Genomic DNA, 27,525 nt, shown 5'->3' with positions numbered 1-27,525 from the left:
TTGAATGCATGGTTCACCTAACAAAGAGCAAGAGTAATCTTGCCGGTTCTCAGTTTAGTTCATTTCCTCCTGTCAGCTTAACAAAGGATTCCTACCTTCATCTGAGAATGCCTCCTAACTGGTCGCCTCACTATCCAACTATGTCCGTCAGGGGGAGCACGCGCTGCTGCTTATCTCTGAGAGAGACAGTTTCTGACAAACCGCCGTAATTCTGCTTCTCCTCGCCCTACAGTGGTCTGGAAAATAGATATCTCTCCCTCTCTTATCCCCCCACCCCTACACCCCACACCTCTCAAGTAAAGTAATTCAAGGCATTCTCTCTTTCGCTAGCAAAATTAATACAATTGCTGTCATCTTATTAATAATAACATCTACACTCTTCACTTTTTTTTAACTTGTATTGGTTTCTCTTTTTTTCCCAGATTTTTAACTAAAGCACTGTAATTTACAAAGCTGTTCATAGTTGAGTCTTAGACATACAGCATCGCAGCCCTGATCCCACCACCACTGTCAACTTCCCTCCACCAGTGTCCCCAGGTTCCCTCCCAGAGCCCCCTCACCCCCACCCTGACCCAGCCTGCCCTGAAAAGTGGTTGGGAAGTGGTTTGTACATTTGGCTCTATCATTCCTTAACACCACCTTTGTATGTGGCTCGCCTCTCCTGGCCCCTGTTGCTTCTCATCTGTCTCTTCCCCCTCGGCCCTCCACTCTTTCTTTCCTTCTCCTTCCTCTATCTGGGGCCATCTTCATGAATATTTGTTATGCATCACTTATCTATTGCTGCGTACCAGCCCATACACCACCACCACCCCCTACCCCGCCCCCCCCCCCCCACACACACACAATGCCAGTAACCATTTGTTCTCTCTCAATTCTGCAATGACATTTGGGCCCAGCTGGGCAGTTCTTCTGTCCATATCGCCCGGATTGTCATTCATACAGCTCGTTAGTCACCCAGCACCTCCGCTGAGGCTGACAGTTCCAAGATGGCGTCACTCATACCTCTGAAGCCCCAGCTGGGATGTTTGGACGGCTGGAGCATCGCCCTCCGTGTGAGCTTTCATCCTGGGATTGTTTAGAACACAGTGGCTCCACATTCCTTTAAGATTTGTTGGACCAATAATATGAAGTTCATTTGTTATATGCCTGCCAAGGGAGTTGGTCAGGGCGGGGGTGGGGGTCGGAGGAACCTGAGGACATTGGTGGAAGGAAGGGGACATTGGTGGTGGGATTCTGTTGGGACATTGTATGCCTGAAACAACTCTATTCTGAACAACTTTGTAAATCATGGTGTCTTAAAAAATAAAAAATAAAAAGAGTGGCTCCAGGGTTCCCATAGTGCATTCTGGAAGCTGCAAGACCTCTTAAGGTCTTGTTTAAGGATGAGCAAAGACTTTTACTCTATTTGTCTATTTTATTTATTTGGGGGGGGGTTGTTTGGTTTGGGGACCACACCTAATAGTGTTTAGGGCTTACATTTGGCTTGTGCTCAGACGTCACTTCTGGCTGGCTCAGCGGATGAAAAGGGGTGCTGGGGACCAGACCCAGGTAGGCCGTGTGCAAGGCAAGTGCCTTACCCACTGTACTATCGCTCCAGCCCCAGACTTTAATTCTGGATAGGAGAAACTGCAGAGACTATTCTTTTGAATCTACTAGCTTTTTTTTTCAGTGTCCTTGCAGTTGTGACGCTCAAACTAGATTTATGTCTTTACCCCTCAAATCACAGTGCCTTGGCTCCTTCCTTACAGGATAACGAAATATGTAAACCTCAGGTCCCACTCTTTCTTGGAAAACTTCCATTGCAAAGGGAAGCATGCTGTATCCCACGTTGATCTTGAAAGTGTCATTTTGGGGGCTGGAGAGAGAGCACAGGGGTTAAGGTGCTTGCCTCACACATGGCCGACCCTGTTTCAATCCCCAGAACAACATAGCTCTCCTGAGTACTGCCAGGAGTAAGCCTTGCTGAAGATAGTCCCTTCCTAAGAAAAATTAAGTCCCTAATTTTCAATTTCTAAATAATACAAAGTGTTGTTAAAGTATCCCGAGGAGCTGGAGAGATAGTGCAGTGGATAGGGCAGTTGCCTTACACACAGACAACCTGGTTTCAATCTCTAACATCACATATAGTCCCCCCAGGCAATGCCAGGAGTAATTCCTATAGTGCCAAGCCAGGAGTATTCCCTGAGCATTGCCAGTTGTGGCCCCTAACCCCACCACCCCCCAAAAAACTAGTATCATGAACCCTATTTTATTGGTACTTTTTTTTTACTTTTTGGGTCACACCTGGCAATGCACAGGGGTTACTCCTGGCTCTGCACTCAGGAATCACTCCTGGCGGTGCTCAGAGGACCATATGGGATGCTGGGAATCAAACCCGGGTCAGCCGCGTGCAAGGCAAATGCCCTAGTCACTGTACTATTGCTCCAGCCCCTTTATTGGTACTTTTTGTCCTATGTACGTTGCTTCTCCCTTTCTTTCCTGTTCTCAGAATATTAGTCTTAAGTTTTCAAACTGGAGGAAAAGACAGCCGCTGCCAGTTTATTCCTGAGTGCTGGATTAAGTCATAAGCAACTCCAACACTAGGCTCTGACGAGAGAGAGAGGAAGTTAGCCGGCTGGTACTCCCCGTGTTCCCTTCACTGGCCTCTCCTGCCCCGACCATGCGAGATGATCCTCATTACTCAAGGTTTAACTGTTTGCAAGCGCCTCAGTACAGACTGTTGGAGCACGAGACTCACATTTGCTCAGTTGACTCCACTCACTGCTTGCCCCATATATTTGGGGCTCTCATGGGCCCCCACAAGCGCTGACCTGTGTGTTCCAGTGTTTTTCAAGCCTCACTGGCCACAAAGGGGAACTGAATGTGAACATGCATGCAAACCTCATCAGTTCCCTTTGCAGCCAGCTGAAAGTTGTTTTTCAATATAGAGGAAATACTGTGTGGTTTTTTTTTTCTCTTGGGTCCAGACTAACTGTCCACAAGATAAGAAACATTTCTACTTTGGCCAGATCAAGGGCACCAAACACAGGAGAAAAGAATGTTAAATTATGAGCAGGGAGATTAAAAGAGCAAGTTGAAAAACAAAGCACCAAAAAGGAAATTGGGGGAGCGAAGAAGGTGGAAAGGAAAAAAAAAAAACAAAACAGTGGATTTGTTGGGGGGGGGCAGGGAATAGAAAGTCTTAGCAAGTCATTGGGCAGGAAACATAGAAAGGAAATGCCTTATGAAGGGCCTGTCATAGCGCTGCCCGCAGCTTTTGTGGAAGACATGCTGTCGTGTCAAATGTGAAAGTACATCCGGATTAGAGCACTCCACTTTCCGCTGCCCTTCTCAGCGGCGTGAGTTCAGGCTACAGAGTGGGTTTTGCAGTCTGATGGGAGCCTCGTCTCCATATGAGAATGCAGTGAGGCCATCTGCTGGGTTGAAAAACCAAGCCCAGGGTTAGGAAGATCTCGAAGAAATTGGAGCACCTGCCACAAAGGTCACTGACCTCCCAGAATCCATCCAGATTTTATTATTATTTTAAAATCCGAGTCCTTTTACTGAATCACCTTGAGATGCACCATTACAAAGCTGTTCATGATTGGGTTTCAGTCATACAGTGTTCCAACAGCCATTCCTCCACCAGTGTACATTTCCTGCCACCAATGTCCCCAGTTTCCTTCTGGCCAACCCCCTGCCACCCTAGTCTGTCTCTATGGAAGACACTTTTCTTCTTTCTTTTTCTCCTTTAGGGCGTTATGGTTTACAGTATAGGTACTGAGAGGTCATCATGTTCATTCCTTTACCTACTTTCAGCATGCAGTTCTTATCCAGAGTGATCATTTCTAACTATTTTATTTTATTTTATTTTATTTGTCTTTTGCTTTTTGGGTCATACCTGGCGATGCACAGGGGTTATTCCTGGTTCATACACTCAGGAATTACTCCTGGCAGTGTTCAGGGGACCATATGGGATACTGGGAATCGAACCTGGGTCAGTCGCATACAAGGCAAATTCCCTACTATCACTATCACTGCTATCCCTGCAGCCCCACTCTCTAACTATTTTAGAGCGGGCATTTGAAGCAAGCCTACTGTGTGCCTAGCAAGAGCAGCCGAGAAACATGCTACCCAAGATGATTCAGGGAAATGCTAGGAATGATTAACTAGGCCCCACAGCCTCCTTCCTGCCACCTTCACACATCTGAGCAGCTCTGAGGGCATTGCCATTTGAGTCCCTGATGGCAGGAGGCCCCTGGTCACCACTCAGTGGAATACGGCATTGAACATTCTGAAACCTCAAATGTAAAGAGGAAAAAAGTGAAACCCCAAATGTGGAAGTTAAGGAACTCTAAAGGGCTCCTGATTCAAACTTTTAAATGCTTAAAATGCTTGATCAGGGGCTGAAGCAATAGGGCAGCAGGCAGGGCAATTGCCTTGCACACTGTTGACCCGAGTTTGATCCCTGGAACCCCATAGGACACTGCTGAGAATGATCCTGAGCGAAGAGCCGGAAGTAAGCCCTGAACACCACCAGGTGTGGCCTAAAAACAAACCAAATGCTTGGCTGCCTTTTCAGCCTGCTGAGGATCCATGCTGTAGTGAAACAATTTTGTTAGCAAAGAGCCCGCTCACTGGTTTTCTATTCCACATGAGAGCTGTGATCATTAGAAGCCCTCCTCTCTCCTAATTTGCTGCTAGCAACTCCATTCTTCAGAAGTCCTCTTTGTTTTCCTCTCCTCCCCTTGCCTTCTCTCTTCCCCCCCTTTTCTCTCTCCCCTACTGTCCTCCCTCTCGCCCCTCTTCTCCTCTTACTCATCTTTCTTCCTGTTTATCTTCCCATTTCTCTCTCTCAACCTCTTCCTGTCCACCTCCCTCTTACTCTTCCCCCTTCCCTCTCCCTCCTACTCTCTGAACTCACCCCCCTCACAGGCACAGGCAGTTTTGATCATTGGTTCTATCCTGTAGTCTCCAATTCTAGGGCTCACTACTCACAGTCCCATTCCTTCCACAGTCCTCGTGTCACCCTGCCAGGGGCCCCCATCTCCTCCTTACTCAAGTTCAGGAGTCTGGTTGAGACTAACACAAAATCGAATGGGTCTGTTACTGCTCCTGTCCTGGGCATTGTCATTCTTAATGGTTAGTTGCTCTCTTTGAGCTACTTCTTCCTACCTCATATGATCCTGGTCCGCTTTCACTGTATTTCTTCCTCATTTTTGATATTTACCTTCAGCTTCTAGCCAATCCATCTTATCTATTCCCCCTCCCTTTCCTTTGACATTTGAGCAATGAGATAATATATTTGAGGGTTTTTTTTTACCTTACCCGCTGCCTTTATTGATTCATTCAGTCCTTAGAACAACCCTATCAGTAGATATTACTGTTGAACGTGCTTCCTCCATAGAGGAAAGAGAGCTTATCTGGGGTTACATAGTGAAGAAGTCATAATCTTGAACTCAGTTTGGCTCCCACAGCCACCCTTCTTTTCTGTTCGATGTAAAACAGTTTTATCTAGAGAAATATGAGACAAGAGGGAGAGAGGAAGAAATAGAGAGAGGTGAACACACAGAGAGAGAGATAGAGAGGTTCAAGAAAGAACACTATCTTCTCCAATGTGGAAAAAGCCAAGAGTACAAATTTCAGGTGGGATATGGGCAAATCTCCAGGAGAGAATGTGCCAACCCTCTAACCTGTCTGTTATGCTGCATTATGTAATGATGTTTAATGTCCTTGACCTAAAAATAGTTATAGACTTTCCACAATTGTCCTTGCCATGGCTTTACCAAAGGGACAATAGGCTCCTGGTCCTCCTTTTCCATTAATCATGACTCTTTCCCTGGACGATGCTTAGTTGGGCAATACCAGCATCATCCAGGTTCACACCTTCCTTTTAAAAAATTCCTTCACCCGAGTGAATGGCATATTCTTAATTACATTATACATGCTAATATATTTAACAGTCTAGGAGACTATTTTTTGCTTTTCCCACACCTGGCAGTGCACAGGGGTTACTCCTGGCTCTGCACTCAGGAATTACTCCTGGCGGTGCTGGGGAATTATATGGGAGGCTGGGAATCAAGCCCGGGTCAGCCGCGTGCAAGGCAGATGCCCTACCCGCTCATTCCAGCCCCCAGGAGACTTTCTACTGCTTTTAAATTATTCTGCAAATATATGCATGGGTGTTTAAATATTGTAGTTACTCTCAAAACATTTCAAACTCCATGTGCTAGAAATCCCCTGGATTTCTACTTATATTTTATGGCTGGAATGATAGTTATGAGATAATTTCATCCTCAAATTCAATGCTTTGGTTCTTCGGGGGGTATATATTAAAGGAGGTATTTCTAGGTATATTGATTTAAACATATTTTTAGCTTGGCTTGTGATTTTTGGCAACAGAAAACATAAATAAAACCAAACGACAAGTCCCATGCTGGTGGAAGTTATTTGCAACTCATATTAACAATGAAGACCCACTAGTCAAAGGAATCATCGCTAAAAATTTTCCAGAATTGAGCAGTGCAAGCACCAAGATCCAAGAAGCCAGGAGGATCCCAGTGAAAATAGATCAAATAGCAAAACTTCAAGACATGCTATCATTCAAATGACAAAAGCCAAAGACAGATACATAATACTAAAAGCAGCAAGGGCAATAAAAAAACTAATGTTCCAAGGGCAGCCTATAAGAGTCACAGTAGATCTCTCAAATGAGACTCTACAAGTCAGAAGAGATTTGTGGGACCTAGTGAAAAAACTAAATGAAATGAACACCTGACCAAAAATGCTCTCTCCAGCTAGAATTTTAAAAATCATTCAGATTAGAAGGAATGATACAAAGCTTCAGAAGCAGGCAACAGTCTGGGGAATTCATAGCCTCGAAATCAATTTTACAAGAAGCGATAGAAGAGCTTCTCTAAGAATCAAGAAAGCTTCTCAGCACTTTGCCACTGAGTATGGCATATCAGTCATGGTGATCATGGTTGCCCTCCACAAGATTAAGAAAGGTCTGTTTAGTCCTAGATTGCTAAAGGATTTTTTTTTCACTTTTTAAATAATGAATTAATGTTTCCTTTACAGTGAATGTTCTGTGTTTACTCTGATTGTTTTGCATATGCAAAGATTTTTATTATAATAATTCACTTATTTAGATCTTTCAACATTGTATCATTTGTATCACTTGTCATCCTGTTACTCATCGTTTTGCTCGAGCGGGCACCAGTAATGTCTCCATTCATCCCTGTCGCGTGCTAGTGTAGCCCAATGGCATCTGCTCACTCCAGGAACATGAAGAGCCTCAAACCATTTGTTCAGGATCTTGGTGAAGAAATTGACCATCTTGTAGGTGGGCAGCCATGTGGTTTTTTGACGTCCCGTGGAATCCAGTCGGTAATAGCTCCAGTCCAGCGGTCATCTCAAAATCTCATTACGTCTCCAGGCCATCTGATTTTTGATGCCTTGGCAAAGTTCAACATTGTATATATTACACTATTTTCTATCATAACACCTATATTCTATTCTTAGGATAAAACACTTTGTACTTTTATCAGCCTATTCAGATTTTTCCTAACATATTTTCTTAATTCTCCTCTCCTCACATATCCAAAATTGTGCATTTGTAGAATGTTTCTATTTCACATCAATTTTCAAATGTATTAGCATAGATTTATTCAGACTTATTTTTTTAAATTTGTATGCCCACAAAAAGAGAAATACACAGGTTTTGTTTTTGCTTTTGTTTTTTGTTCATACCTGGTAGTGCTCAGGGCTTACTCGTGGCTCTGCACTGAGGGATTACGCCTAGGGGTCTCAGTGGGGTGGGGTGCTGGGGATCGAATCCAGGTCTGCCTCATGCAAGGCAAGTGCCCTACCCACTGTACTATCTCTCTGGTCCCAAGAAAGATACTGCTTTTTTGGGGGGAAAAAAACTTATTGATTTACAATTTTATAGAATTTCAGGAATTTTGCTTCAGTCATCTATCTGTGTGTGGGTATCACTACCTCCATATTCAGAAAAGAAATGACATCTTTCTCCTACGTCCGGTATAAAGAAACACAGTAAGCGAGCAATAAGCAGCCCAAGCCTTCAGAGCTGGTGTTTTTCATCTATAGAAATGAGCTTACAAAAAAAAAGAAAGAAATGAGCTTATATTGGATCTATCTGTGGGACACTGGTGGAGGGAAGGAAGCAGGCACTCTGGCGATGGGTGTGGTGCTAGTATGATACATGATGAAAAGTATCATTTATAGTATTATAAATCCCAGTACTTAAGTAAAAAAATTATAAAGAAGGAAAGAGGATGGGGAGAAATTAGGAGAACGTGGCTAGCCTTTGCCACCACCACTGGTAGGCCAGTCAAACAAGAGACAAAGAGCTTTATTGGTAACTATGTGGCAGGTGGAAGATGGAAACTCATCCTCAGAGCTACCATCTTTCCTTCATGGCCATGAAAAAAGGAGGTCTTATAGACAAAGCAAAGGAAAGCATAACTTTTTGAGGAAGACGTGTTCTAGCCCAGTGGGTGCCAGAATGAATAGTAAAATCCCCTGAAAGCTGGTGCCCAAAGGCCCACTCAGCCTTCAAGTCTAAACTTCAAGTGAAGTATTAGGCTTTGGGAGGAAGGGTAAACTGAGGATAGACTGCCCTTTTCTTTATGCTGTGGGGCAAGGACATGGTGCCTGTCTCTGGGTCTTTGGCCTGGTTTCCTAGGTGTTAAAATGCCCCTCAGCCAAGAAAAAATCAGAGTGGGCACAATAGCACAGGCGGTGACGCTCTTCACAAAGAGGTAAAGATCCAAGTGACAGGAAGCTGTCACTTCACACCTGCCAGATTGGGTAAAAATAGTGAGTCTGCCAGATCTGAGTATCAGTGGAGATGTGAGTAAACAGGAATTCACATCTTAACAGGTAGGGGATTAGGTGTATAGATTTGTAAAATCTCTGAAAAGTGATATATCAAATCTCAGATGAGCTGAAAATCCAAATTCCCTTACAACTAAGCATTTCCACTTGTCGGTGTCAACCATAGAGACAGCTCATGCATGTATGGGGTATAGAAGAGACTTCGTAAGTAGGGTTTCTAATAGGCAAAGAGTGGAAAGTACCCAAAGCCCCGCTGAGCATGGAAATGGAGAGTTGAACCTTTGTTGATTTTGCAAATACAACACTGAGTAGCCCTGAAAATGAATGAATGAATGAGTCTTGTATGGATCAACACAGAAAAAACAATTTGAGTAGGTCCTTTACAAAACAATATACTTGCAAGATATTATTTGTATGATTCAAACAACCAAGTAGTTTATCTTGTTATACACGTGCATGCTGTGAAAGTATAAAATTAGACATCAATCATGGACCCTACCTTTGGAAAGATACTACCATCAGACAAGTTTTAATAGTGTTAACTTTTTGGATTATGTATGCTTATGAGAACTTTTTTTTGGTCTTTTGGGTCACACTGAGCCCTGCTCAGGGATTATTCCTGACTCTGCACTCAGGAATTACTCCTGGCAGTGCTTGGAGGACCATATGGGATGCCAGGAATTGAACCCGGGTAGGCCACGTGCAAGGCAAATGCCCTCCCTCCAGCCTAGTTATAAGAGAACTTTTAAGCAAGTAGGGTTAGAACATTGACATATGTTCCATCTAGGTAACAGGTAACCTGACTGTTTTGTTTTATTTTTCCCTTTTCATATGTTTGAAATGTTTTTGTATTATAGTTTGGGGGAGAGTTGCATCTCACCCGGCAATGTTCAGAGACTACTCCTGGCTCAGTGCTCAGGAGTGGTCCCTGGTGGTGATTGTGGCATCTTATGTGGTGCCAGGGATTCCCCTTGGGTCACAAGTACCAAAACCACAATGCAAGACAAGTGCCTTACATCCTGTTAAAGCTCTCTGGCCTTTGAAAATTTTTGTTAACTAAAGAAATATTATATTGGAATTGGCAAGCCAGACACTAGAACTGTCACCATTAACTGTTGAGCTCCTGAAATAACTGAACAGCCTGCTGAAGCAAAAACATTGTGCTGCATTATCATCATAACCATAATTGAAAGCTTTTTTCCTTAACTAGTCATCTGTTTTAGGGCACTCAGTTTGTTTCCAGATTTTGGCTATTGTGAACAGTGCTGCAATGAATATATAGGTACAGATGTCATTTCTACTGTGCTTTTTTGCATCCTCTGGTACAGCTACACAATGGAATACTATGCAGCTGTTAGGAGAGATGAAGTCATGAAATTTGCTTATAAATGGATAGACATGGAAAGTATCATGCTAAGTGAAATGACTCAGAAAGAGAGGGACAGACATAGAGGGACTGCACTCATTTGTGGAGTATAGGGTAGCATCATATGAGGCTGACACCCAAGGATGGTAGATACAATGGCCAGGAGGATTGCCCCATAGCTGGAAGACTGCTTCATGAGCGCAGGGGAGAAAACAGATGGAATAGAGAAGGGATCACTACAAAAATGATGGCTGGAGGAACCAGTTGGGATGGGAGATGCATGCCGAAAGTAGATCATGGACCAAACATGATGACCTCTCAGTGTCTGTGTTGGAAGCTATAATGCCTACAAGTAGAGAGAGAGTATGGGGAATATTGTCTGCCATAGAGGCAGGGGGAGGGTGGGAAAGGGGGGGTATACCGGGGATATTGGTGGTGGGGAATGTGCACTGGTGGAGGGATGGGTGTTTGATCATTGTGAGATTGTAACCCAAACATGAAATCTTGTAACTATCTCACGGTGATTCAATAAAATTTAATTTTTTTTAAAAAAAGAAAGCCTTTTTCCAAAACCCATCTTATATTGGTTCTTTATTCAATCACTAGGCCAACTGCATAAAAGTCTTGGGAGCCGTGTATGGGACCCATGGCTTTACACATGAGAAGCATGCCCTCTCCCACTGAGCACTCCCAGAAACAAAATGAATATGAGTGAGAGGCTCTGCTTTGGTCACATTTTCTTTCTTCTATTCCGTCTATTTGCTTTTGTACTGAATTATTCATATTTCAGGTGGGGCTTTTGCAGAGTGCATCAGTATGTATAAGAGCTTAAAAACTAGTGTTTAAGATTTGGCCTTTCCCCCCTTTTTTCTTGTGTTTTTTAGCCACATGGCAGTGCTCAGTGTCCACTCCTGACTCTGTGCTTGGGGACCTGTCCTGGTGGTGCTGAGGAGAACCTGTGATGCACTTGAACACAGTCTCCTACACACAAAGCATGTAGAAATAACCTTGTGGTTATTTCTATTGTTTCAATACTAGAAAGTTCTTTTTTCATTCATACATGAGCTAGACACTCCCTATTTTTTCTTTTAATGGCTTTATTATTCACATTTAGAATTCTTTGATCAAAGCTGCAACTTTCGTTAAGAGTTTGTGGTACCGTGATCAGAGGGTTAGTACAGGTTAGTACAGTGGATAGAATACTAGTCTTGCACACTGCCAGCCCAGATTTGATCTCTGGCACCTTATATGGTCTCCCAAGTCTGCCAGGAGTGACCCATGAGTGCAGAGATAGGTGTAAGCTCTGAGCACCATCCAGTGTAGCCAAAAAACAAAACTATGCAAAAGACTTAAGGAGAAGAGAAAAGCAATATTTACAAGTTAACAGAGTCTTTTTTTTTTCTTTTTGGGTCACACCCGGCGATACACAGGGGTTACTCCTGGCTCTGCACTCAGGAATTACCCCTGGCGGTGCTCAGGGGACCATATGGGATGCTGGGAATCGAACCCGGGTCGGCCGCATGCAAGGCAAACACCCTACCTGCTGTGCTATTGCTCCAGCCCAGTTAACAGAGTCTTATTAGGAGATAAAGGTAATTGAAGCAAAGCACAAAGAAAGAGGTTACAGATAAACACAGGAATGGGAGCACTGCATGGGAGTAACCCAATAAACCCAAGCTCCCTGTGGCAAGGCAGAAAAGACAAACCAGTGTTATCCTACATAGTATCTCTTGGTGCCTGATGTAAAGGGTTCTCTAATAGATGTTATCTATTATGAATATTTCATCCTTTTTTGTTTTATTTTGTTGTTAATTTGACCCAGACTCAAGGAAGTTTTCCCCAAGAAAGCAGGTGGACTTCTGTTGCAATAGCTGCATTCAGGGTGGGAGGGAGGGGGTCTGCCAGGGTCCACCAGCCCCCAGCTTCCTCCCGGAGCAGACATCTCATCTCCTGTAACAATCGATGAGCAACGGTATGACAGTGATGGAGTGATACAGTTAATTTGACCCAAAATGTATCTAATTTTAGGTCAAATCTAGATAGTTTTCCATATAGGTATTTTTGTTGTTTCAGTAATTGAATTTTTTTTTTTTGCCAACCACAGGTGAGCTAGTCACTTAGAATAATTTTTTTAATGGTTTTAACTTGTTACATTTAAAATTCAACATTTTTATACGTTTTTGGTGATGCAAAGTTAGACATTAAATTATATATATATGTATATATATGTATATATATATATATATATATATATATATATAAGTTTTGGTTTGGGAGTCACATCTGGGTTTACTCTTTTCATACCTGGTGTTGCTCTGGACTTACTCCTGGCTCTGCACTCAAGACTCACTCCTGGTAGTGCTCAGAGGACCATATGTGGTACTGGGGATAAAACCAGGGTCAACTGCATGCAAGGCAAATGCTTATAGTATCTCGCTATAGTATCTCTCCAGCCCTGTCTTTCTATTTTAAATAAGTACTGAACTATTAACCTACCCCTGTTAGGGCATGGTTCTGGATCTCTGACCGCGGGCAAGGACCACACAGGAATGCAATTAGCAAGTGGGTAGTTTATTAAGCTGGCTAGCCAGGGTCGTGTATATGCACACAGTGACACGCAGGTCCCGTGTGCGAGGCAAGGCCCCGAGCTTCTCCAAAGGAGATCTTATATAGGCCTTCACTAGCCGTTACAGCAGAGCCCGCACATTTCATAGCCAATAGATTTGTAATGATACATATTTTCCTAACCAATCCATTTAGAAGGATATCACTCCTTAACGTATAGTTTTAGAGATCAGCATTTGCGTCAATATTCAGGAATGTCCTGGGTCTTAGGGCAGCCATGGGTCTAGTGGCATGGGTTTTGTAGGAGGCATCTAAGAAGCATCTGGTTATCTGGTCTGACTTGCAACCTGGGGCGCCTGTACCCGAGTTCCTTGCTCAGTGGCAGAAAAACAAGTTATTCTGCAGTGCCGGCTCCTGTAAAAAGAATCTTGAGAAAGCTAAATTAATTCCTAGGGTCTGTTCTGGGCCAATTCCTCACACCCCTTCCTTCTATAGTGGTTTTTGTTATGGGCTCCTTTTTTATTTTCAGTAATACTCTCTGAGGGAGGAAAGTGTATCATGCTTTTAAAAATGCATTTAGTACCACTTTGCATGATTCTAGAACATCTTGACTAAAAAAAAAATCTTAGTCCTCTGATTTGTTCTTGCTTCTACTTTTCTGAAAAACCATTTATTTGTCATATCATGTTATCATCTGTCTTCAAGATTCTACTTAATGTTGAGTATTCTGTTCCATTAGTAAATGCACCCGAGCTTCCCTTAGTGAAAGATCACAGTGTATTTTAATATCTAATAAAAGAGCCATTAAGATTTCAGAAGATTGAAACTAATTAGCCCATTTAGTGTTTCTGCAAAATCTAGGTTGCCTAGGGATAACTCTGCGCTGTTTTTCTCTTGTAGAGAATTCTCACTAAGATTTTGCTTCAGAGTTGTAATTATTAGTCCTATTTTTATATCAGTAGGACTAGGGAATCATCTTTAAAAGAAGTTGATTCCCTTTTTCTAGGGACCTGATCTTAGAGTGTCCACTATCAAAGGCTGATGGCCTGAGTTCTGACTTTGCTTGCAAGAGGCCTGAGTTCCATTCCTACCCTCACATGACCCATTGTGCTCAGAGCCAAGAGTAGCTTCTGAGCACTGCCAGTTGTGGCTCAAAAACTAAACACACACACACACACACACACACACACACATTACTATATAAGAAAATCAATCCTTATGAAACTTAGCTCTACATTGACTACTTCCCCAAAATTAATTATTTAGCACTTCAAGTCTCACCTTGACAACCAGGCAGTGAATTTTGCCCTTGTTTGGTTTTGCATACACGAGAGATTTTTAGAAACTTTTCCTGGACATCTTTTGCATAATAGATAACCGAATTTCACAGGTTCTGTGACATGTTCTAAATTAGAAACATTCTCAGAATTCAGGTTACTTTAAGGCACCTTATTAGTGAAACTTCTACCAGTAAATAAAATTTATTTTGAGCTGATAGGTTGAAAGAGAAGAAGAAAAAAGCTTTCCTACTACAAATAATTATTATCACAGGATCCGTTTATTGTTGGTTTTTATTTAAGAATGCCACTGTTTGTTCTTTCTAGGGATCATTTACTGTAAACAATTAGACATTATCTAGGACTATGAGGATATTTGTTTCTTTTAATGCTCCATGAAACTAATACTAGCAGCATATAATTTAGTTATTCAAACTATATGCTGATAGTAGTGACATGTAGGACTATGAAATGTTTACCTGTCGTATAATTTAGATTGCACTTTATTCTTTTTACTTTTTTTTTAAATTTTAGTCCATACCTGGTGATACTATGGTTTGAATCCAAGTTGGCTGCTTGCAAGAAAAATACCATTGTATACTCTCTCCAGCCCCAAATAATTTTTCTTTATTTAGGGACCACACCTGGGTGTGCTCAGGTCTTACTCCTGGCTCTGTCCTCAGGGATCACTCCTGGCAAGCTTGGGGACCATATGGGGTCAGCCGTGTGCAAGGCAACCACCCTACCTGCTGTACCATTTCTCCTGCCCCTATTTATTTAACGTTAAGAACTTTTGTGTACATGTGTGTGGGGTGGGGGGTTGGAGGGGAAATAAGCATTTTTATACCTTAACCAGAAAGGCTAAGTTATCAGAGTAGGGGCCCTAGGATAGCTCAGTAGCTTAAAACACAGCTTTTTTTTTCTTTTTGCTCTTTGGGTCACACCCGGTGATGCACAGGGGTTACTCCTGGCTCTGCACTCAGGAATCACCCCTGGCAGTGTTCAGGGGACCATGTGGGATGCTGGGAATCGAACCCAGGTCAGCCACGTGCAAGGCAAATGCCCTACCCACTGTGCTATTGCTCCAGCCCCCAAAATACGGCTTCTTAAACATGGGCAAGCACTGCCGGAAACAGATTCATTGCAAACCAATTTTTGGTCATTAAATGTTCATAACCCTTTTACTATTGCCCACTTTTCACCACTCCCAACTCAGTTACGGCCCCATGAGCTATTTTAGAAGCTGTGGCTTAGAGCACATACAATGAAAGCTTGAGGCCAGGAGTTTAATCCCTGGTATCACCTCATGCATGGTGTGTAATCCTGGCAGTTCTGGTGTCAGCCCGGCAGCTCTACTGTCTGTGATCCCTGGTCCTGCAAGTGATTTCCAACCACACATAGCCAGTTGTGTTTGAGAACCACAACCAGAAGCTGTGCGACAACCATGGCCAGGAGGTGCAGCCCCTGGAAAGCACAGGTGAGGACACCACAGCGCTTCCCAGGAAATGCTGTATCATTAGCATCACAACTGAAGGAGAGTGACTACCCACCCCCACACCCCAGTGAGAACATGTGACCCCAGCAAGGGCTGATCAGAGATCATTCCCAGAAGTGTTTAGGGGACCAGATGTGGTGCCTCGGTGGCTGCATGCAAGGCAAACACTTTCACCACTTTACCATCACGGTGGGCCCCGCAGTTTGCTATTTATAACTCTAATCTGCTGGTTTTAGTTGTTGTTGTGAAGTTTCAGACACTCAAAAATATATCAAATGGGCTAGAGAAATAGTACAGGGGGGAATGCACTTGCCCTACACAGAGCCAACCTTGATCCATTCCCTGATGCCACCTATAGTCCCCCAAGCGCTGCCAAGGGTCACTCCTAAGAACTGCCTGTGTGACTGTACTCCCCCCACCCCACCAAGAATATATATACCAAAGACAGTATAGCAAACGCCAATGTAGTGCCATACAGGGTTAACAGACAGTAACTTTTGTTGTGCTTGTGTAAAATATCTCCATATAAGCCATTCACTTTATATTGGTGTACATAAGCTCTGTATTGCCTTCAGTGCTTTGTATACTTCTCACATAGAGAGGCCCATAAAGAGCATTCTTTGTGGTTTTATATTTTATATAAATGATATTTCATATAATACCCTTTTGCAGTTTTTTTTATTCAAAGTTCTCATTGAGAATCGTCCATATTGGTGCATTCAGGTGTGATTCATCTTATTGAGGCAAGGTGTAGCATTGCATTTTGTAAATAAGCTACAGTGTTGCTCCATTCATCTTCATTGCCGCATGCTTACTTGGGTTTTCTATCACCTAGTATTAGAAGCAATAGTTCACTGAGGATCATTATATGTTTTCTTATACTTCTCTTTGAGCAGATCTGAAAGGAGCATATATAGTGGTATCCTTTCTATATCATAGAATGTGCATATTGTCAGTTGTACTCTCTGAAAATGTAGTCCAAAATGGCTGGATTGTTTATAAATTATTTCAAGTAAGGTGCCATTTTAAGTCCTGCTGTTGCATTCTCCGCTCATCTGTTGTTTTGAATTTGCGTTCTAATATTCAAGTACTTGCCGTTTTTATCCTAGCATAGATAGAGAGCAGGTCATTATATTTTATTAGAATTTTATTAATTATTATTCTATCTGCCATAAGCTTTAGTCATAAATGAATACAGTGGTAAATGTACAAGCTGTTAAGTGACACAAGCATATATATTTTTTAACATTCTCAGTTGGTTCTCAAATTAGTTTAGTTTTAAACACACTTAATTAATTAATTAATTCTAGGTATTTGATTCTTAATAACTACCTTAGTGAATTGAGAAATATTTTTTAAACAATTCATATGTTAAAACCATACATTTCACTTAATTTTATAATAACCTATGTTAAGAGTATTAGCTTAACGAATCTATTTTGAACATATTTTTACATGCAGACTTAAGATCTAGGGGTAAGTTTAAGGGTTTCTTTCTCTTGGAATAGTTTATAAGTAAGCAAATGAAGTATCACAAAGAAGAGCTTGGAGAAGATCTCAGCCTTGTCAAAACCAGCACTTTTCTTTTCTAGTTTTTTAGTTGTAGGAATTAAGAGGCTGTGCTTTTGACTATCACATGCTTACTGAAAGTGCTTTACAAAGTAGGCTGAATTTTAGCTGAGACAGATGTCTCATGCAAGGAGTATCCAGGTTTAAATTCTGAAGTGCTTTCACTCCTGCTCGCTTCCCCTTGAAATCGTCTAGAAAGAAGTTGGCACATTATTTTGCGGATGTTACTGGACATTAGGAAATACATGACTGGATCTAAGCAACTATTGAAAGATGAGAAGACCAGCATGATCTCATTGGTGCTGTGAATAATCTCTATCCAATAGCAAGGAGGGTCTGTTAACTGTGAAGAAATATAGACAAATCGAAAGATGTGATAGGGAACAAAACAGATAGTAAAAATGATCAAAACAATAAAGGAATTGCGAGCTGTAGTGGCATATTTACCAGAATTTGGAAATTTTGACCTCCTTTTATAAATCCTCAACAGATTCTTGCCAATTTTAATATAAGAAAGGATTATTAGGAGGAAAATTAGCCAGAACATGCCTACGAGAACATAGTTAAAATAGGCTTCTCCTTTTGCATCCTTCTTACTTCTATAGTGGAAACACATTGTGGAATTATCATCTTCTTTGTCAGGGAGATCATTTGAAATAATCATAGTTAAAAATCCAACAAGAGCTAATGTCCATACTATACCACAAACATAAATACTTTGTCTAGTTGTTATTGCCTTCCGTTGTTGTATAGACCGGTTAATTTTTATGTAGCGATCCAAACTGATGAAGCCAAGCAAAATAATGCTAATGTACATGTTCATATAAAATAGTGTTCCCACAATCTTACAAGGAATATATAGTGTCCACTTGTTTTGGTTTATGTGATACATTATCCGGAAAGGGAGACAGAAGATAAGTAAGAGGTCTGCGATGACTACATTAAGAAGGTAAATCTGAATGGAATTTCTTTTGCGATGGATACACAGAAATACATACAGGGCAGTTATGTTCCCAACCAGTCCTACAATGAATATAACAGAATAGAATACTGCTAACACCTGGGAAAGTAATTTTTCATCCATGGTACAGCCATTGGAACTTGAAGACCCAGAGAGATTCTGTGACAGTGGAATGCTGTGGTTTGAGACAGCCTGCGTCCCAGTCCAGCTGCTGCCTGGAGTAGTCATGGTTGCTTCAGTATGGCTTCTCTTCGTCTTCGGTATGGATCAAAAAGGGAAGGTGCTGGATGACATGGTCATTGTAGCTTTTATGCCTTCAGAGTTTTCCTAGGACAGAAGACCACACATGAATTCACTTGCTTTTGAATAACAGTTACTTGAACTGAAATTATCAATTGCAATGGATTTCTTTTAAGACACTGTGAGAAATTTTTATCCATTTGTGGACCTTTTGAATAGCTACACTAAGTGTATAGTAGTGTTATGGTATATCACATAATGAACAATAAATATAGTAAAAAAAATATTTGGGGGCCACACCCAGCAGTACTCATGGGTTACTCCTGGCTCTGCACTCAGGAATCACTCCTGGCAAGCACGGGGCACCATATGGAATGCTGGGGATTAACCCCCCAGTTGGCCACAAACAAGGAAAGCACCTTACCTTTTGTGCTATTGCAGGCAGGCAGATATGGAAGCCCCCTCCCCAGGCAATCAAAGTTGCAAAGGCCAACCTTTCAGAAAACAGGAACTGAGGCTTGATGAGACCCTCACCTACCTACAGCACCCGACCCAGAGAAGCTCCTACAGAAACAAGAAGCCAGGAAAGGAATTTCAAAGAAGACTATCACCACGCCTAACCCCCCTGGTAACCTCCTTAGCAATGGACTTTGACCTAGGTAGAAGCCACCCATGGGAACAGGTTGGAGAAACCCCGTAAAGGCCACCTTGAACAAAGGAAGGGCTATGATGCCTGAGCCCATGTGCTGTTTGCACCCACATGGCTGAGCACATGTGGTGCCTGAGCACATGCGTCACCTGCATCTCCTCTCATGAGATGTGTACTTTCATGCTTTCATGTCTAATGCTGGGATGGGTGTAGGGGATCTCTCCACCCTTGGAGAAGCCTGGGTTCTCTCGAGCATGTTACTCTCCACTCTCTCCCATTTTCTCTTCCTCCTTCCCTTTGGAACCTCCAAATAAAATCTGGTTTACTTCACTGCTTGTCTACTCCTGAAATTCTTTTCTGCGAGGTGAGACAAGAACCCAGCAACCCTGGGTTCCAGGTGGCAGAGGCGGATGGGGAGAAAGTGACCGTCTTTCTCCTCCCTGCTTCACATTAGTCACCAGTAGGGGGGGGAGGCTGGAGCGATAGCACAGCGGGTAGGGTGTTTGCCTTGCACGCGGCCAACCCAGGTTCGATTCTCAGCATCCCATACGGTCCCCTGTGCATCGCCGGGTGTGACCCAAAAAGAAAAAAAAGAGTCACCAGTTGGGGCCCACCGACATTATCTCTTTAGCCCCGTACAGTAAAATCTTACAGAAAGTCTCGCTTTAAGTCTCTTTCCCTTGACAATGGCATTATGATCAAGGTTTATTTTATTTATCATATTAAAATGAATTGCTGAGCTATGGAGTCATGTGCTCTTAGGGATGTTGTTCTGTAAATAAAGATGAAGAGAAATGCAGCTCTTATTTTTCAAAGATGAACCTCAGTTTCCCCAAGGGCCAGTATTGAGCTGCCCCACTGCTGGCCTCATCTGATTTGACTTTCCCTCACATGTGGCATTCATTCAGATTCACCAAGGTTGTTCATATGACAGATGAATGAGAAAATTGTGGGCAATTCCTTATTCCATGTAATAGGGGGAAGGAGCCTACATTTCTTCCTTCATCACCAGAACCCAGTTTAAGGATGGTAAAATCATGTGCCTGGAGTTGCCATCAGTTAACATGACAGACCAAAGAGAACACAACCGCTGTCTCATTGAGAAAGCTCTCGTAACATGGAAGCGGAGCCAAACAAAACCCAGCCAGATGTCGCCGGCCGCCTGTTACCCACTGCTGGCCTGGGAAACAGAGCAGTCTCAGGGTGGGGAACAGCATGCGCAGTCCAAGGTGTTCTGAAAGTGGCTCCCTCCAGTTTCACTCTGCCCTGGGTTAGGTAATTGGAGACTGTTGCTAGAACCTTATCAGGAAGAGTGTGTGAGTTCAGCATGTTGATGAGCACACAGAGTACAGGGAACCTAGCACTGATACTGTTTGGGGCCCTTTCCTGAGGTGCTCAGAGAGCCCAACATGAAAAACTAGAAGAGGAGCTGAAGTGATAGCATAGTGGATAGGGCGTTTGCCTTGTACACTGCCGACCTGGGTTCAATTCCCAACATCCCATATGGTCCCCGGAACACTGCCAGGAGTGATTCCTGAGTGCAAAGCCAGGAGTAACCCCTGAGCATCGCTGGGTGTGACCCAAAGAGCAAAAAAACAAAAAACTAGAAGACATGAGAAGAGAGTTCCAGGAAGTCTCATTCCGTCCTTCTCTTATTTCTCTACAGCAGCCTCTTAGCAAGCGTAACATAAAGATGTTGAGAGCAAGTGGCTCAAAATTAGACCTAACTTAACTACTTCACTGTTTTTTGGTGCTGGGGTTTGAATCCAGGGTCTCATACATGCCAAGTTTTACTCTACCCGCTGAATTCCATCCCTCCCCCAACCCCCACCCCACGGCATCTTTTCTCAGCTTCAGTTTTCCTGTTTATAGAAGTAGAAGCTGACCTGTGGGGGGCCCTGGTATATAACAAGTGCTCAGTCAAAGTTGGCTTTAAGGAAAAACTTACCTTTAGGGAGAACATTATAAATTGAGAGTCAATTACAATTCAAGGGATAGGTATTTTAATGCAAAGGACTCACATCAGTAAGTCACTTCATAATGTCATTTCAGAAAGATTGCAAAGTGATTCCTGGAGAAATCCAGAGTTAAACAAGATAAGAAAACAGCAATTCTGGGGCCAGAGCAGTACTCCAGAGGGTAGGGGGCATTTGATTTGCATGTGGCCCGTCCGTGTTCTATCTCTGGCATCCCATGTGGTTCCCCTGAGCACCGCCAGGAGTAATTCCTGAGTGCAAGCCAGGAGTAATCCCTGAGCATCATCGGGTATGAACCAAAAAAGCAAAGAGAGAGAGAGAGAGAGAGAGAGAGAGAGAGAGAGAGAGAGAGAGAATAGCAATTATGAAAATGACAATATAGGAAATGTTCAGTCGCAGCAATCTGTGGGAGATTAAAGTCAGGTCTTTGTTTTGAAATTGTGTTTTACTTGGAATGATCTTGCACTCGGTTGGCCGGGTTCGATTCCTCCATCCGTTTCATAGAGCCCGGCAAGCTACCAAGAGTATTTTGCCCACACGGCAGAGCCTGACATATTGGATATGCCAAAAACAGTAAAACAAGTCTCACTTGGAGACGTTACTGATGCCTGCTCAAGCAAATCAATGAGCAACGATTTTGCTTAGAGAAGACAGTACTCTAGCCACATAGGACATTTCTTCACGTTAGCATTTACCAATATTAGACCTTAAAATATACTTAAAGCAGATTTAGTGACTGGGGAGACCAAAGATGTGGAGTGAAGAAGGCCCCAAACTAGATCGTCCAAACCTCATGCCCCAGACTTCATACCCGATCCTCTGAACCTCCCACTGTAGTTTTAGTGGCGCCCATTCCCCAGCACTGTGGTGGTGTCCCAGATGACCACCAGCACCATGCCGGAGCAGCACTGCTTCACAGGGTGACTAGCAGGCTCTCCAGACCCTTCTAGGAGGCTTTCCTTCCCATATTTATAAAGGAGCACTGTAGCACTGTCGTCCCATTGTTCATCAGTTTGCTCAAGCGGGCACCAGTAACGTCTCCATTGTGAGACTTGTTGTCACTGTTTTTGGCATATTGAATATGCCACAAGTAGCTTGACAGGCTGTGCTGTGCAGGCGGGATACTCTCAGTAGCTTGCTGGGCTCTCTGAGAGGAACAGAGGAATCAAACCCGGGTTGGCCGTGTGCAAAGCAAACGCCCTACTCCACTATGCTTTCACTCCAGTCCATTTGAAAAGTATATTCAAATTTTGTGTTTGGGGATAAATGAGATCTAGAAACCCAACTTAGACAATAGTGAGTACAGTGAATAATAATGCTTTGCACACTTGACATTTCCTGAGATTTTTTTAAGTGTTCCTCTGATCTTAAGGGTTATCTCCACTTGAAAAGGTAACTCCTGGAGCAGTCGGTATGTTAATGAACTTGATTGTGATAATAATGTTACAGCATTTGTTTATATTTGCAAACAATGAAAGCATAGGGCCAGAGGGATCCTGCATGGGGTCAAGCAAGTGCTTGTGTGGCTTGCTAGTAGTCCCTGCACACAGAGTCTGGAAAATAGCCTTAAGCACCTCTGGGAATGAAATGACATAAAGTCAAACTAAAAAAAAAGCACCTCTGAGAATCATCCCCCCCCCTCACTAAAATTTTAAAATTACCTTTTTTTTTTTTTGCGTCACACCCGGCAATGCACAGGGGTTACTCCTGGCTCTGCACTCAGGAATGACTCCTGGCAGTGCTCAGGGGACCATATGGGATGCCGGGGATGGAACCCAGGTCGGTCTCATGCAAGGCAAATGCCCTACCCGCTGTGCTATCGCTCCGGCCCCTTTAAAGTTACCTTAAAACATCTTTGATTCATGTTAATCTAATAAATATATCAGACTTAGGTACTGCTTGGAAAATGAAGGTTAGTAAGACAGCCCCTGTGCTTATGGACATTGTGTTTGTAAATCAAACTCTAAATGGGAAAGTTCTGAATGCTCTAAAGTCACGTAGATTTGGATGACTAGAATTTATTTCCTGCCTTGACTTTATATGTAGCGAAATACCTGAAAGGTGTTGGTCTTTCTTGAAGCTTGATTAAAAGAAAGCATTTCAGTAGGGGGCTGGCAAGATAGTACAGTGGGTAGGGCACTTGCCTTACACATGTCTGACCAGATTCAATCCCTGGCACCCCATTTAGTCAACTGAGCACTGCCAGAAATGAAACCTGAGCTGAGAGCAAGAAGTAAGTCCTGAGTACCGCTGGGTGTGGCCCGCCAATAAAAAGAAAAAAGCTTTTTGGTATGATGTAAAATTTTGGACTGACATTTTTGTCAAGGGGGGGACATTGATTCCAGGGAAGAGGAACTGGCTGATGAAGAGGAAGTTATGTAAGCCCTGTTTAGACAAGCCTGTCTCCAGAGTGGGCCAGTGGAGGGAGGAAGGGAGGGAGACAGACCAAGTCTAGTCTGCTGCGTGTCTCAATTGCAGGAAGACACATTTCACAAAGTTTGTAGAGAATGAGAGGTGTGATTCTGCTGATCAGAAATTCTAAAAGGAAAGAGCAATCGAGGAAAAATGGTCTGCTGCCCTAAACGAAGTCAGTAATGCTGCCCACTGGGTGATGGGGAAGAGGAAATGGGTGCCGGTGCCCCGTGCTTACCTAGCGAGCTCCCAGAGCTTGGTTAGAAACACCCAAAAGGAGAAAGAACAAAAGGGAACGAATGCCCTGCTACAGAGGCAGGATGGGATGGTGGGAGGGAGGTGGGGTGGGGTGGGGTGAGAGGGATACTGGGATTATTGGTGGAGGTGAATGGGGACTGGTGGAGGGATGGGTAAACGATCACTGTATGAGTGAAATGCAAATACAAAAATTCATGTTTGTAACTGTACATCACAGTGATTCTCTAATAAAAAAAAATTTTTTAAAAAAGGAGAAAAAGAGAGAAACAGCGCAAAGCCACTGACTCAAAGGAGCTGAGATTTAAACAAATGATTTGGAAAGCCCAGATAGCTGAAATGATTTTCAAAAACTGCTTTGTAAAAGACAGGAGAGATCGTCCAGTGGGCAAGGCACTTGCTTTGCACAGGACTGATCCAGATTCTATCCCCAGCACCCCACACAGTCCCCCCAAAACCCACCGGGAGGATCCCTGAGCACAGAGTCAGGAGAAAACCTTGAGTACTACTGGAGGTGGCTCCAAAAACAAAATAACCTTTCTTTGTAAGTATTTTCCTTCCCATCTGACCAATCTGTAATCTCAGCTTCATTAGAGCCAAGTCTGGTGTGTTTGCCTCTGTGTACCTATTAAGTATAGAGATGGCATTTACCAACAATGGTTGAATGAAAGGGAAGTTAGTGAAAAGAATGTCAGGTTCTGCATGTGGATATTAAAGTCAAGTGTTCAAATACAGGAAAGGCTTTAGCCGCATTAACTGAGAAGCAATCCCAGCTGACTGCAGATGCCCTGTCAGTAGTATGAAGTAGCCGCAGCCAGAAACTACTCCCTTCTTGGGCTGCTTTGATAGATACAGTGTCTGCTGTGAAGATTTTTGCTTCTGGTCTGCTTCTGTCCTAAACTCAGAGAGCTTCCCCTGGAAGAGTGTTTCGTCCTAGCAGCGCACTTGGTCACAGAGTGCAAATGGTGCAAATGGAAGGCAGGTGAGGAAAATAGGGAGCATGCCCTGGTGGTATGAACATGACACAAGGCCACAGAGAAAGGGACTTTGTGATAGGTGTATAAAGAAAACAGAACAAGGATCAGTGAGTGGAGCTTGCAAAGGCATTGAGTCCTTTTAAGGAAATGCTTTTTTCCTTAAAATGAACATGAATGAAACTAGCTTAGGAGGCAGTAAAGGTCTTCCCACTAGAGATTTTCCAGGCCATCGCCAGATGAGATCTTTGTGAAAGAGATTCTCAGTGCTCTAGATGCTGAGTGCATATTAAAATCCCCTCAAGGAGTTTTAAAAGATAGAGGTTTCTTCCCTAGATCTTCTGATTCAATTGTTCTGAAATAGATTCTAGGCAATGGCTTCTTTTAAAAGGAAACAATAGGGAGATTTAAATGTGCATTCGGAAATAATCAGAAGCAGTCCCTTGAGCTATTCCTACTATGCCATTTATATAATCATAGAATAAACACCAGAGGCATGTATTACAAAGAGGTAAGGAAAGATCGGGAGATAATCCTTGCACGGTCAGCTCTTACAGGGCAGTGCCGGGGTTGGGACTCAGATCTGTCTGACCCATCTTGGAGTCCATGATCCTTTTCACCAGCCCTCTCTCCTCCCAGTCACATAATCAGTGTCAGCAGCATTATAACTTAGAGTGAGTTCTGTCAGCATTGTTTTGACATAACTCCTTTAATATTATCTACATTAACCTTTTTCAGAGGATATTATGCTGGCAAGAGAGGTAGCTTCAAAAAGGGTCTCAGCATCACATGGCCCCATGAGCACTAAGTCAGAGAGCACTACCAGGTATTCCCTGATTCCCACAATTACCCCCCCCAAAAAAATGTAGGGGGTAAAAGAAAAGATTATACTCTCTAGATTTACTTCTTAGGAAAAAGTATTGATCTCTTTGTTTGCTATGTTTGTTCCAGCAAGCAAAAAAGTCTAGCATTTAGAGAATCATAAACTAGTCACCTATGTTCAGCACGTCCTCAGAGTATATCTTTTCAAACTTACCTCTAGGCCTGATAATCAAGATGTTTCTAGAAAGCTGTTCACACAGAGCTCACGTTCTGAACCATTGGCCTCCACTCTAATCTGCAAGTAAAAGTAGTAAATAATAGTTGAACGAGATCAGCGATGATCAATCTGGGTTTTCTTTATTTTCAGGCTTAGAGAGTGACGCCAAGCCAAGCCAAGCCATTTACTTGTTGCAGCAGCAAGAGTCACACCATCGCTTAAACCCAGGTCTGAGTTGACTGGTGTCCAGTCCTAAACTCAGACTAGGTTCTGTTCTAAACTTAATTGTCTGACTTTTGCCTCCTTGACTATGTGTCCCTCATTTGCTGTATTTAAGGCCATTAATTGATGGGGTCTTTTTAAAAACATATTTTATAGTTCATTTCATTTTTTTCTAAAATTTTATTTTATGAAAGTACCATGAATTACAAAGTTATTTATAGTTGGGCTTTTGACTGAAAACTACTTATTTGACTAAGAATGACAAGTGAAGGCAAGGAACAGACTCCTGCGTTCAAACGGTGGCGTTGTTCCGCAGTAGACATTGCTTGTAAATTTTGTGCTATATCAACATGATCACAATGTTTTCCTGATAATAAATGGCTCTTCTTTAACATTTTTACTTGGCAAATCGTGAAGCACACAACCCTGTCTTAATATGCTACATTTTACCCGAGCCTCCCCACACCTGCCAGTGTTTTCCTAGTGGTTCATTGTAGTTGCTTCTGGACTAGAGAAAAGGGCCGGCAAATTCCCCTGTGGCTGTGGTGAGTGAAAAAAAATTTAAATGTGGTCTAGATATTACTTTGCTAAGTTAACACACATACCTGTTTGACAGTGGTCACAGTCTTTCGCCATTTGTAGTTTGACTTGATAATGTCTGAATCATTCAGGCCATGACTCAAAAATTACACTAATTGCTGCAAGCAGAATGAAAATTAAGAGCATGTTACTTTGGAAATAATACTATTAGTGGTCTATTAGGTTTCATTATATACAGTTTGTGTGTCTAGAAATCCATCCATTTCTATTTGAGTTAGTTGAAGTAACTAAATGTATTTTGCTTTTGATTTTTTCTGATAGTCATCTTATTTACTTCTAAACCTCGAATATCAAAGTGCATCTGACTGTCTAATTGTCATTGTAAATAGGAACAATATAGTACAGAAAATAAACATTCAATATATAAGCAACAATATAATAGATTGTAAATAAGGAAGTAGTTTAACTTAATAAAGTTAATAACATAATTCCTTTGTACACTAGAAATAACATGGGTTGCATATAAAGATGACTATCATGGATTCAAGTAAATCGTCATTTCTTTCTGGAAATGTACAAAACATAGTAAGTAAAAGCAATGTGAAAATGTGAGCTTCTCTACTTCTAGTGCCTTAAAATAGTTCAAGTAACAGACAACATAGCCTCCTTAAAATCAAAGCAAAAGTGAATTCAAACAATTTATTCCAAGTTCTAAAGGCAAAGGTTTACAAGACCTTTCATTTTTAATATTCAGACGGTCACATTTTAAACAAAAGAAATAACCATTTACGCAGTTCAAAGCAAGGGATACTTACAGTGCAGACTCTCTTCAAGTAGCAAAACCCAAGCTTCCCTACACAACAGAAACCTCCCTCTGCTGCGTCTCAGCTGGGCTCCTCCATCCGGTAGTGGTGCAATTGCTTTGGGTTCTCTTCTTTTTGTATATGGCATGTGGTTATAGGCCTTTCTCCTTTTCTTTCTTTTTTTGTTTCTCTTTAGATTACGGCCTCCACACTTCTTGTGAGAGTCTTATGCCCCCACCAGGACACAACAACTGTACCTTTAAGCTCTAGCAATGCTTAACTTTAGGAAATTAGTGGTATTTTTCATGAATAACTTTTATCTTGACAAGTATGAAATGTTT

At 42.5% G+C, this 27,525-nt stretch overlaps 2 protein-coding genes across 14 annotated transcripts in view; one reads left to right on the top strand and one right to left on the bottom strand.

The window, feature by feature from the left end:
- The window catches only part of CASK (calcium/calmodulin dependent serine protein kinase), a 454,745-nt gene that overhangs the window by 252,640 nt on the left and 174,580 nt on the right, over window positions 1-27,525 (top strand). The gene's annotated exons all lie outside the window — the stretch shown is intronic.
- GPR34 (G protein-coupled receptor 34) lies at window positions 16,699-27,303 on the bottom strand. Its single transcript, XM_012933699.2, has 4 exons — window positions 27,197-27,303; window positions 26,447-26,539; window positions 25,617-25,697; window positions 16,699-18,401 (listed from the first exon to the last, which is right to left on the bottom strand). Exon 4 carries the CDS (start codon window positions 18,300-18,302, stop codon window positions 17,199-17,201), a length of 1,104 nt encoding a protein of 367 aa, XP_012789153.2. The 5' UTR covers window positions 18,303-18,401; window positions 25,617-25,697; window positions 26,447-26,539; window positions 27,197-27,303; the 3' UTR covers window positions 16,699-17,198.

This window comes from Sorex araneus, chromosome X (assembly GCF_027595985.1).
Source record: "Sorex araneus isolate mSorAra2 chromosome X, mSorAra2.pri, whole genome shotgun sequence".
Taxonomy (NCBI): Eukaryota; Metazoa; Chordata; class Mammalia; order Eulipotyphla; family Soricidae; genus Sorex; species Sorex araneus.
Note: the sequence above shows the minus strand (reverse complement) of the source record. Positions and strands in the feature narration are given on the sequence as shown.